Here is a 12,037-nt window from a genome sequence, read left to right on the forward strand (position 1 = left end):
AATAAGGACATAGGACATCATAATTTCAATTGCCTAGCAACAATTCTTCTGACATCACGTTTTGACAACTGGTTGGAATTGTTTCTAGTATGAAAGAATGACTGAAGCACAAGGACTGTCAGGGATGAGAAAAAGCTCTACCTTTCTTGATTGCTAGTGTTGCTTTTCTTAACATCAGAAGAATTTCCATACAAGTAAAATCCTCAGTTCTAACTTATAGGCAAGATAAACTATGTGTACAATACATTCTAAATCCTTCTTCACTAGAAGCTCAGTCTGGCAAGGTGCAAAGTGAAGAAACACCACACATGCAGTTTCAGTCGTGCCAGGCTTATTTCAACACAGTAAACCTGGCTTGGAATATACCAGTCCTAAACTGCAAAAGGCTTTCCTCACTTGAGATACTTGAGATCAGCAGATTTCTTGATTCAAGCTTTTTTTATTCCACAGATTTTAGTACTGAAAACTCTGGGGCATGAAAACAAATGCAAAAGCACCATGTAGACGTTAAAATATGCGTCTGAGATCATCCAGGGCATTCTTACCCCATATAATGAAGGTGTGCAATGAGTGCAGGGAAAGAGATTGCAAATTTTCTTAGGCTTCATTATTAAGATTTTTAAAGTCTATTAGCCAGAAGCAACCACTCGAGTTTTAGTAAAGATTATCTGCTATTTTTCTTTTTAAAACACCTTTACTCAACCTATGGTATTTTAGAAGTCAGACACCTAGCTCAGAAAAGAACTTCAAATACTCCTTTTAATTATCAAAAAGGTACTAGAAGTTGAAGTATATGAATACCATTTATAATGCAATGAAATTTTGATTGTCTTTCAGCCTTGGAGGTCGACAATCCAGCCTTTCAACAGAAAGGTTGATGCTTTAGATATTAAATTGTGCCATAGTCCAGTACACCTTAAGATCCATGTGCAGTTTTATTGCCCAATTTATTAGTATATCAGGCCTTTTTTAGATTCATCCTGTGTATCTTACTTCTAGGTATAAGCAAACCAATGCACGGTTCTTTTCTCTACTGCAGAATCAGTACTATTACACAGAGAAGAATTCCAAGAATTAGATCAACACCACTTAAACAGCAACCAGCTTTAAAAATACACATGGTGTATGAAAATCCCACTCTCTCTGTGTATTAGAACCCAGCTGTTCTCAACAAGTGGCAGATGCTGTATTTTGTAAAAAGAAAATTTAAAAATCACCTTTCAGAAGCTGATTCAGGTCCATGGCATCATGCAATACTTTTCGACTATATCTGCGATCAAACTCGGAATCTAATGAAAAAAATACAGATATAAGATTGAATTTCCCAGCCCCATAGGTTTTCCACATTTAGTGTTGTATTTAAATTCTCCAAATTACCATATAATTCTTGGTTCACATTTTCCTGTCTCTTTACTTTTAGTTTCTTATCATTTGACGCTACAAATTCAAAGGACTGGATAGGACTGATGTCTGGAGTTGACAGAGGTGTTACGTCAGTCACTGTGTCTTCAGACTCCTCCAGGTCATCACCAAGCTTTGGTTTTCCTTCTGCTAATTTCATTGCTGACTTGAATTTTTGTTTTGGAGACAGAAGAGCATTTCTACAAGCATTCCTTTTTGGGGAAGAATGAGATAAATCTGATAAACAGCTATCAGAATCTGTGTCAGAACCATCTGTATCTGAGCTTGAGGATGATGATGACGAGGACGAGGAGGAGGAGGAAGAAGAGGAGGAGCTGATACTATATTTTTTGCTAGCCTTTTTTATGTTTGGTTGCTTAGCTGACTTTGGTCTAACCTGTTTTTTGCCATCATCACTACTGTCTTCTTCATCTGTATAGTAATCTTCTTCACCTTCTTTAACTATTTTAGGAATTCCAGCAGGAACAATCTCCTCTGCTCCTCTATTTGCTGCAGGTGTTGCTCCAGATGTACCTGCATTCTCTGCAACTGGAGAAACTGTCAGAGAGGGAGCATCTTCACTAGGACTTTTGCTATTTTCTAGGGACTGATCCCTTTGTAAATCTATCTGCTTTTCGTCGCTTTCCTCCTCACAACACTTTTCATCCTTTGAATTAGAAACCAAATCAGTGTCTGCAAGAGCTGCCTTTGTACTTCCTTTCTCTATATGTTCACCATTTTCTTCAGCTTTCTTTTTCTCTTCCTCAAAGTCGCTGTCAAAGAAGGCATGATCCACTTCACCATCTGATATGTCTTCAAAACGGTCCATAACGAAATATGAAGTGTCACCTGCAAGCATCAGAAAACATTTCCAATTATTTGTGCAAAAACAGATCCAAGTACACTTTTAGTATAACAGTTTTGCTCTTCACTCTTTTAGCTCTAGTAATCTATAATTCTGCAATTAATTACATGAAGTTGCTAGAGACAATTTCATAGTGAGCTCAGTAAAAACGTTTAGTGCCACCTTATTGCACACAGCTCATATGTTAGACCAGACAGCTTTACTTTAGCCAGCCCATCACAATTTCCAAACTATTACTTCTAAGCAAATTTGTCTAACACCCTTAGTGGCTAAAAAATCTTAACTATAACAAACAAGCAATTAACATGTCTTATTTTTTCCCTTTAAGGTAGAGCCATTTGAAGCTAGAGCCACTTAATGAGCTATCATTAGTTGGAATTTTATATTGTAAACCTTGTTAGTATGTCACCATCTTGGCTGACACAGCCATACACACTGCAGACTTCAGTACTTAAAATTAGGAGAAATTTCAATTTACATTGAAAGATCCATGGCTCCAAGGTTAAATTGACAGATTGTGGGTGTGTCAGTGTTCATGTTTTAGTTTGGACAAGGAGCTTGCTTTTCTGTAACTCACACTCCACAGGTTAATTCTTTCAAATGAACCTAGACTTTAAAAAGTGTGATCCAGGCATGAAACCAGTGCATTTAAAACAGAAGTTACCATTCAGTCCATGGGACCAGATCATGGCTAATCCAAATACATAATATTGCAGACATCAGGACCTCAGTGTTAACCATTATGTTCTACAAATCTGCTCTTATTATGTCCTACTTCTTACAGAATTTTATGGTGTGTGATCTTATGCATGTGGCAGGAGGACGCAAAAGTTTCCACTCATTAATAGTATACATATAGTTAAAATAAAAAAATCTCAACACCCCACAACCAAACAAAATCAGCCAGTATCAAAGACTACCAGTCCCATCTAGCCAGAGGCACTTTTCTCCTACTCTTTACAACAGATTTCACTGTTGAAATAATTTAGTAAGCTACAATCAATAAATATGTAACATTCTTTAGACCCAAGAAAATCAAACATGAAGACAGTGGAAGCAACCACTTAAGGCCAGAGAACCAGAATATTTTACAGAATGGATGGTCTCCCTTAAACCACATATAGTTTGTTGCCATGGCAAACAAAGGTGGAAAAAAAGGAATTTCCAGGAAAGGTTCTAGCTAAAACGACTTCAAAATACAGAGTTTTTAAAGGTCACTCGGCTATTTTGCCACTTCTCAAATAATACTGGTTCAGAGGAATTGAAAATATGCTCCTCAAATCACAACATAAAACCAAAAAGCCTGGAATCTCCTATGGTTTTAAGAATCACAAAGCCAAAGAACTGAAAAGAGACTTATTATAGTTAGATGTTGTATAAAGCTGAAAACACTATTAGGCAACAGAAGCAGAGATCAATTTTCAGGACCACAAAGATAACTCTCTAAAGCACCTAGCTCTTCAAAGAGCAAAATAACAAAGGAGTAAAAACTCTTCTGGGAATGCAGATATCCAGCAAGTTAAAGTCTCACACAAGAACAGGCACTAGCCACCATGAAACACCATCCAGCTGCTAACAGAATACTTGATCTGCCTCTTCATCCTGGCAGGGTGCTCCACTAGAGACACCCCTCAGGACCGACTGCCTTATTGGCCATGTCCCTGGTTCTCACCCACAGGCACTCATCACTATCCTTGAGCTCTACACAGCTGGCATACCCCCTAATGCAGAGGGTCACCCCACCACCTCTCCTTCCTCCTTCTGAGGAGCTTACAAGCATCCATTGCACCACTCCAGCCATGACAATCACCCCACCACGTTTCCTGACAGCGACTACATCATGGTTTTCCCACAGCACCATGGCTTCTGCCTCCTCCTGGCTTTTACCCATCCTGTGTGCATTCGTGCAGATGCACTACAGCTGGGCTATTGGTTCCACCCTTTGTGTCACTTCTTGTGACACCTGGCTTCAGGCAGCTTGTATAGCCTACAACGCACAACTATCGTGTGAATTCCTGAAAGTTTTTCTCAAGCAGCTTCCTAAAAGGATAATACATTTTAATATATAAAAACATGCTCAATAGAAAACTAAAAAACAATCAGAAGAGTAACATATTATTCAAATTTAATTTTCTACCTCATGTAATCTAAACCAGAAAGGAACAAAACCTGTTAAGTATAGACCATGAATATTTATTTAGCAAGTACAACTTGAACAAAGCCAATTCTATGAAGAAAATTAGGAAGGAGAGTTTAAAAATAAAATAGTTTCTTTTCCATTATGAAAGGCTTTTATTACTTAAGGAACTAGCATCTCTCCAGCTCATAACTAGAAATATTATGACTGATTGGTAAAAGCAGGCATGTGGTGTACTTCACGTGTCTCAAACACAGATTTGAAATAATGTTAGTACTGTTGTATATGTAAGAGCATAAGGGGCTAAGGCAAAAAGGTTTGCAGGTGGGTGCAGACAAACTAGGATAACTTAATATAGCTGAAAACTTTAGTATAGACTAAAATACAACATTTTGTTGAGGTGCAACCACATCCATGTATTTTTAGTTCATGTAATGCTATGCCTGCAAAGGAGACTGAACTAACAGTATCTCATCAGCTATAATGCCTAGTCACACCACTTCTCAGATGACTCTTCTGAACACAGTCTCTGACGAGAGGATTGGATTTAACTCATGATAAAAGGGCAGTGTAGAGCTGGCAAAAGGTGATAAAAGATAACAACCAGCTTGTACTTTACTTTCCATTAATGCCAGCCAGGGAGCACACATCTTCCCACTCTACATGATTCAGGAACAGCCCACCTGCCAGTGGGCTGTTTCCTAGGAAGACTGAGACATAACTGCTTTGCAGACAGTGACCACCAGTGCAGGAGAGATCATTTAGCAGTCTGGCCCTGCCCAAGGAGCAGCAGTAATTCCACTGACAAATGCATATTCCACTCCTCTGGACAAGTCCCTAACAACTTTAGCCTTCACTTTAATGGGAAAGCAACACACCATGTCTCTCACTGTCAATCATTCACAAACTTAAGATTAATCAATTCTTTAATTAATTTATTGTTTAATTTAAAATAAAAACAAACAATATGAAATAAACAAAGATATTATATTCTTAGATCCTATTCCACTCCTGCATTGAGAGTGTTTGCAACAGACCTGGAATTTGCCAAGGTGATGCAATACAGAAGAGGTAACTTTGCTGATAAAGTATGCCTAAATCAATAAATTGGTTCTGTTTACAATTTCACATTTATATACAACACAGTGTAATTTTACTTCAGTGAGAAATACAGAGTTCTGCTATGTTGCCTGTTTTTAAAACACAGAGTCAACAAATGATACTCTGGAATCCCAAAAAAGCCATTACAGTCAAATACTTACCATTAACTGCTAATTTTAGTGACCGCTGGTTTTATTTACAAAAAAAAAGCACATGCTTTTTGTGGCTTTCTGCCATGAAGCCCTCTAACACAAGCATGATCAACTCCAAAGAGCAGGCTGGCCATTAATTATTTGCCAGATCTTGTTTTACTGTAATATTTCTTCTCCCCATGTAATTCTCTACCTCTCACCCATTTCTCTTGCAACAGTAACAATCACTCATTACCACAGCCAAGCGCACCCTTTTGTCTTTGTCTCTTCCTGACTGCAGCTCTTCCTAGTTTAGGAAGAACTAGCTTATACCACCTTTTAATCCCTTCAAGCTTTTAAGATCAGAAAGCAGTGGCTAAGCAGCCAAGGTGAATGTACAGTCTGACTTTCAGGGCTTTAGAGACCCACACTTTCTCACCAGAGGGCTGACACACTGAGAGTCTGACTACCTACTGAGACCAGATCCACATTCTCCCCAGAGAGAACAAAGATCATGCAGCTTCTGCACAGGTCAACCACTGTCTGCTGCTGCACTACCCAAAGAACAAGCAGCATTTTGACATCCTCCTCCATCTCAAAAAACAGATCAAGACCCTAATCACCCTAAGCATATTGAGTGGTTTTCCTCTCCAGCTGCAAACCTGCCAACTACAGCACCACCTGAAATATTTTTGTAGGCAATGCCTAAGAGCAGGCCATTAGGCATGACTGCAATTTGAAGTCTCTTCTACAAAGGTGGCATGGTACATGAAAAGTCATGAATTGAGGATACAGACTTAGATGTGGGTTTGTGTTTCAACATAACCTGCCTTTTGAAAACATTTTTTAATGTCAGAAACTAACACTTACAAAGTGCATTAAGTACCCAGTGAAAGATTTGAGGTATTTTAAACTTAGTTAAACCTTGAAGTTATCCACCGAATCTTCCACAGTCAATTGCCACCATGGTTAGAGCAAATGAAAGCACATAAGCACATGACCACCAAGGAGCCCCAGATAGCTGCTGGGCAAAGCCTTTCAAGTTAATGTACAAGGCAAGGAGGAGAGAGAACAGGGAGAAACGGGGACAGGGGGGAAGAAAATAAAAAATATTTCCTCTTGAGCCAAAAATAAGCCATTCCCCTATGGGGAAGCTGCAATAGGGCGGAGAGGTGTGTATCTGTAGCTCCAGGACTTCACTCATAGAAACACATTAAATATTTGTACTTCAGGCTCTTCAGCAAAGGTCACCTTGTGAACTCTTGAGCAGAAAGGCTGGGTCAGAGAACACTGAAGTTAAATGATGGGAGTGATGATGGCCATCAGGTCTGTCTAAACAGACCATGGCTACTCACTCCTTGCAGAGAATCCCAAGAATATTACCTGCAAACCCTCTAAACCCAGGCAGAAAAGAAGTAGCTTACAATTACAATCAAAAATAAAAACAAATCATATGTTGGTTGATAAAAGTAGCAATAGCTTCTGGAAGGTCTTCCACTTCTACAAGCACAAGTGACACCACCCACACTGAAGTCTCATGGGGCTGCTGCCATACAGTTTCTCACTACCTGGAAGAGTCCCAACTCCAGCTACCCAAAGACTAGAAGGCAGCAAGCTGCTAGGGGAAAACTGGTCATTGGTATTGATCTTTCCCAAAAGTGACCCATAATATAGATAATATAGATAATTGATAATAGAGAACAGGTACAAAAAGCCCAGAAAAGGACAGACTCTACTGCCAGGTATCAATGGTGAAGAGCAAAGTAAAGGTCCAGCTTTGTTTTCCCACTCCTTCTACACTGGTACATATATATGAAGAGTATTTCTGTCTGATACCAAGATTTAAATTTGGGGGCAACATGTACTCAACCAGGCTATCCACAACTGAAGGGGAAGAGTCTGGCACAGCAGTTCAAAACTGCATGCAAGAAAAAGGAAAACAACTGCTCTTATTAAAGCAAAGCTTCAGCATATCTGCCACGTAAAGGCTGGAGTTACATTTGCCAGTCCTGAAACAGATGGCAGGACCATAAAGGAATCAAGTACACCACAAACTACTGATGGAGGTAAATCACAGCAGATAAGTCACTGCATATTTCTGAATATCAGGCCATCTCTACCAAGTGGCACAACACCAAGTGGCACAACATGTGAACTGTCTCCCACAACAGAAATGCCCATTAAACTACAAGTGTTTTTCATGCTTCTAATATTATAAATTTAGTGTGCTTAGTGTCCTGACTAGACAAATAGGTGTGTAATTAGCATTTGCTTTAACTGTCTGCATAGATGTGCTTCAACACACATCAAATAGACCTCGGTGTCTGGAAGAATTTCCTTTCTAAGGCCCTCCATCACAAGATGTACTTATTATCACAGTTTAAAACACACACATACAGTTTTACGGATGTAACAATTACATTCTCCACAACCACTGAAAATAAGATGCAAATTTTAATTTTCAGTGAATATATTTCTATATAAGAGGAACAAGCACCGCCTGGAGCACTCTCCTGGAGCAGGAAAAAATATAGAAATTCAGTCACTAAATCAGTATAGAAAAAGCAGCTTCAAAAAATATCACTTAGGCAGAGTCTAAATATACTTCTGTTTCCTCAGAATGCATGTAAGAGGCAAATGAGGATAAAAGCCTCTTGAGATAATCTCTTGCATTATATTTTTGTGACTTGCTCCTTTCTTCAGATGAGAAAATATCAAGCATGGAAAAGCAGGTAAGATGCTGAAACAGAAGGCTCTATTAAATTCAACATAATATGGGTTTCCTGGAATTCCAGTGTTTATTATTACAATGAAACACTTCAAGAATCACAAATACTCATTACTGAATTGTGGCTTAAACATCAGTTGATATTGTTGGATGGAAAATAACTCAGCCAAGGAACACAGGTCATGTTTTAGACCATGTCTTGGTCAAACATAACATCAGGAAGCAAAGAATGAAACAGCTTTAAGAAACAGCTCTGGTGGAAGCAGTAAGGTAACAGTCTGACTATCTCCCATGAATTTAGGGAGTATCTAGGCTCACCTAGGATTCATCTTGCTTTCAGATTCTTACATCTAAACTTCAGGTGTAATATTGAGTCATCTTAAAGGACAGATGTTAAAAAGCTTGTAGATGATCCTGTCACCTATGGCACAGATGACCACATGCTACCCATCCTACAAAACTTGCACTTTTAGGTGTTCCTGGGTTGAGCCTTCCAATTAGCCAATTGCATTTCAAGTCTCAGTGGGCTTAGCAGTCCTGATGGCCCTCTGAGCCCATGTAAGTCTTATGAACAAACACAGGACCTTCTGAATGCCCTTCTAAAAACAGGCAAGCACAAAATCAGAACAAAAATCCCAGTAGGTTATAACAGCTTTAAGTTCCAAAAAAAGTAATAGAATGTCCCCACATTACTTGTCCTTTTCTCTGGTTGCTATCCTAAACCATTAGAGTATTATCTAGGTTTACAAAATCAGAAGAACATATGCACTACAGAAAAAAACAAACAAAGCAGGAAGAAGTGTTGGAAGAGCTTGAAGCATTCCAGAAGCAGAGTCCAAAGCTCTGACATCTATATTTTTAAATGCCAATTATTTCGCAAACCCATTCTTAGGCTTACTTGTTTTTTAGCAACAACTTCATTTTAGTCTTCAATTAACTCCACTGAAGAATTTAACTTTGTGGAACTTTGTTCTCTCTCAACGGACAATTCCAGCAATCACTTTCTATCCAAAAAAAGAGAGATTAACTACTTTTTCAAAGAAGCAAAAATGTGTACAATGCATTCTATTCACTATATTGAGCACCTCACTACAGACAAAAGCAGGGATACAAAAGAAATTTAGCACTGCTATTTCTATTACATTCATTCCATCCCACATTTTTGTCCTGGTGTTTTTATGAATGCTGCATAGAAATTTTAACCACGCAACTTAAAAATATGTACACGTCCAAATGCAAACACTAGATTTTTTTTTTTTATTTCTATTATATAGTAAGAATATAAAAGTGCAGGTATTTGCATCCTATAATTAAACCAGTTTTCAAAAAACTGTTTGGAAAGGAAAAACTTCCACCAGGCATAAAGATTATATGATTTTAAATTAAGTTGTGTCATATGCCTTGCTGAACTACATTTTAAAATGCCGTGAAAACTCCAGAAATGTCCAATGTTTGACAAAGACAACACATATTGCATTTTGTTGTAGCATCTCACTGAGTCTCTTTCAGATTAATTCAGTACTCTGCTCTGCTGCAGGAGCCCAGGTTTCAGAACTACCTTATTTGTGATTTCCAACCTAATCCAGAGGGGCCAAGAGATTTGGTGGCTAGTTATTTTTCCAAACGCCAGCCCCACTTTGGGAGCCATTACTGCAGAACACAGCCCTGCGCTGGGCAGGGGGAGTTACACGTGAGTTCTGAGGAAAATGCGGAAACGTGACTCTGGCGATGATTAACACGCTCGAGGCAAGCTGTTTGCAATAATCATTCCAAGTGACTTAATTCCCACCAATTAAGCCCAACCAAAACACCCCTCTGAACTCTATCTGGGCATCACCGCAACGCGTCTCTCAAAGTCCGGTAACTTGAAGGGTAGCGCACAGACACCGTAACTCTCTCCCAAAGCCGACAACTGAGGCGACAACGAGGGCACCCGGTGTCTCAGAACGGAGTCTCCCACCTCTTTTCCGATTCCCCGAGGAGCACAGCGGGCAGGCACGGCACTGCTGGGGCGGAGCGCACGTCTGAGGGCGGCACGGCCAAACTCCGGCAGCTCAACGCCAGCCCCAGCCCCGCACAGGCAGCGCGCACGACGCGCTCGGGGGACACCTACGTGCGCCTCGCTCGGGCAGGGGCGCGAGCAGCAAGACAGCTAATTAAAACAAATTTTTTTTTGAAATTATATAATGGTTAAAAATAATGCACATGTACACACGAACAAAACATGTCTCCCACCTTGTTTGGGGAAAAAAATTACCGCAGACGGGGAAGGAACATGCCCGTCGTGCCCAACGGCCCCCAACCGCCCTCCCGGCACCTTCCGTGGCGAGGAGGCACCGCAGGCCCCACCACCCGGCCGGCACCCCCGGGAGGAAGCAGCAGCAGCGGCCGCTGCCGTGTCCTTCTTGGCCCCTTTCTCCCGGCTTTGTTGTGGTAACCGCGCAGGCAGCCGGGCAGATACTCACAGGCACGGGAAGAGAGAGCGAGGAGAGAGCCGGAGGCGGGAGCTGCGCAGAGCCGAGGCCGCTCCCTCGCAGCCGCCCCGCTCCTGCGCAGCGCCGGCCGGGCCCGCGCGCCGCCGGGCGGGGCGAGGCGGCGCCTCAGCGGGGCGGGAAGGGAGCCGGGCGCCGGGACCTCCCGGGGGAGGGGCCCCCCTCAGGCGCGGGCTCTCCACAGAATCGCAGAAACCAGGAGGTTGGAAGAGACCTGTGAGCCTCCAACCTCTGCCCGAACACCACCGTGTCAGCCAGACCACGGCTCTAAGTGACACGTCCAGTCTTTCCTGAAACACCTCCAGGGACCGTGGGTCCACCACCTCCCTGAGCAGCCTATTCCAGTGTCTGATCACCCTTTGTGTGAAGAAATTCCTCCTCATGTCCAACCTAAGCGTCCCCTGGCGCAGTTTAAGACTGTGTCCTTCAATCCTGTCACTGGCTGCCTGGGAGAAGAGGCCGATCCCCACCTGGGTACAGCCTCCTTTCAGGTAGTTCTAGAGAGACATAAGGTCTCTTCGGAACCTCCTCTTTTCCAGGCTAAACAACCCCAGCTCCCTCAGCTCTTCCTCCTAAGACCAGTGCTCCAGACCTTTCACCAGCTTCATTTCCCTTCTCTGAACTCGCTCCAGTGGTTCATGTCCTATCTGAATTGAGATGTCCAGAACTGGTAGTGGCCTTACCAGTGCCAAGCACAGGGGAAGAATTCCTTTCCTAGTCCTGCTGGCCAGGATGTCTGTATCAGATATCTCTGATACAGACGTCAGTCCCCTCCTGCCCTTATTTGCTCTCTGAGAATGGGGCAGAGAGCTGGGACTCTTACTAAGGCCATGAGGCCCCAAGATGAGGTGACTGTGCCCCAAGTTGGGGTGATGGTCCCCAGGTTGCAGCAAAGTTGCTTCAGGCTGGGGTGATGGATCTGTGTGCTTCAGGTGATTGTGCCTCAAGCTGAGGCAGTGGGGTTCTGGGTTGAGACAATGGTATGCTGAGTGGAAGCAATGGGACCCCAAGGTGATGGTGCTCCTCATTAAGTCATGGTCTCCAGACTGAGATGCAGTGGGTCCCCGAGCTGAAGAAATAATGCCCTTAGTTGAGGTGACTGGCCCTAGATTTCGATCATGAGGTTCCAGGGTGACAGGTTGAGGTAATAGTGCCCCAGGTTAAGGCAATGAGGCTCCATGC

The 12,037-nt window shown here is 41.9% G+C and overlaps 1 protein-coding gene across 3 annotated transcripts in view; it reads right to left on the reverse strand.

Annotated features, from left to right (window-relative positions):
- Window positions 1-10,973, reverse strand: part of CFAP97 (cilia and flagella associated protein 97) — a 29,638-nt gene extending 18,665 nt beyond the window's left edge. Inside the window, exons 1-3 of one of the 3 annotated variants that reach the window (XM_054633614.2) lie at window positions 10,829-10,973; window positions 1,378-2,250; window positions 1,218-1,289 (exon numbers count right to left, since the gene is read on the reverse strand). In XM_054633614.2, coding sequence (XP_054489589.1) covers window positions 1,218-1,289; window positions 1,378-2,230 — 925 coding nt within the window. In that variant the 5' untranslated portion in view covers window positions 2,231-2,250; window positions 10,829-10,973. Of the gene's footprint in view, window positions 1-1,217; window positions 1,290-1,377; window positions 2,251-9,261; window positions 9,355-10,598; window positions 10,780-10,828 lie in introns of those variants that run through there. The other 2 variants (XM_077177423.1, XM_077177424.1) reach the window with 2 other exon arrangements.
- Window positions 10,974-12,037: the final 1,064 nt, after the last annotated feature.

The sequence above is a fragment of the Agelaius phoeniceus genome, chromosome 4 (genome assembly GCF_051311805.1).
Source record: "Agelaius phoeniceus isolate bAgePho1 chromosome 4, bAgePho1.hap1, whole genome shotgun sequence".
NCBI classification, from domain to species: Eukaryota; Metazoa; Chordata; class Aves; order Passeriformes; family Icteridae; genus Agelaius; species Agelaius phoeniceus.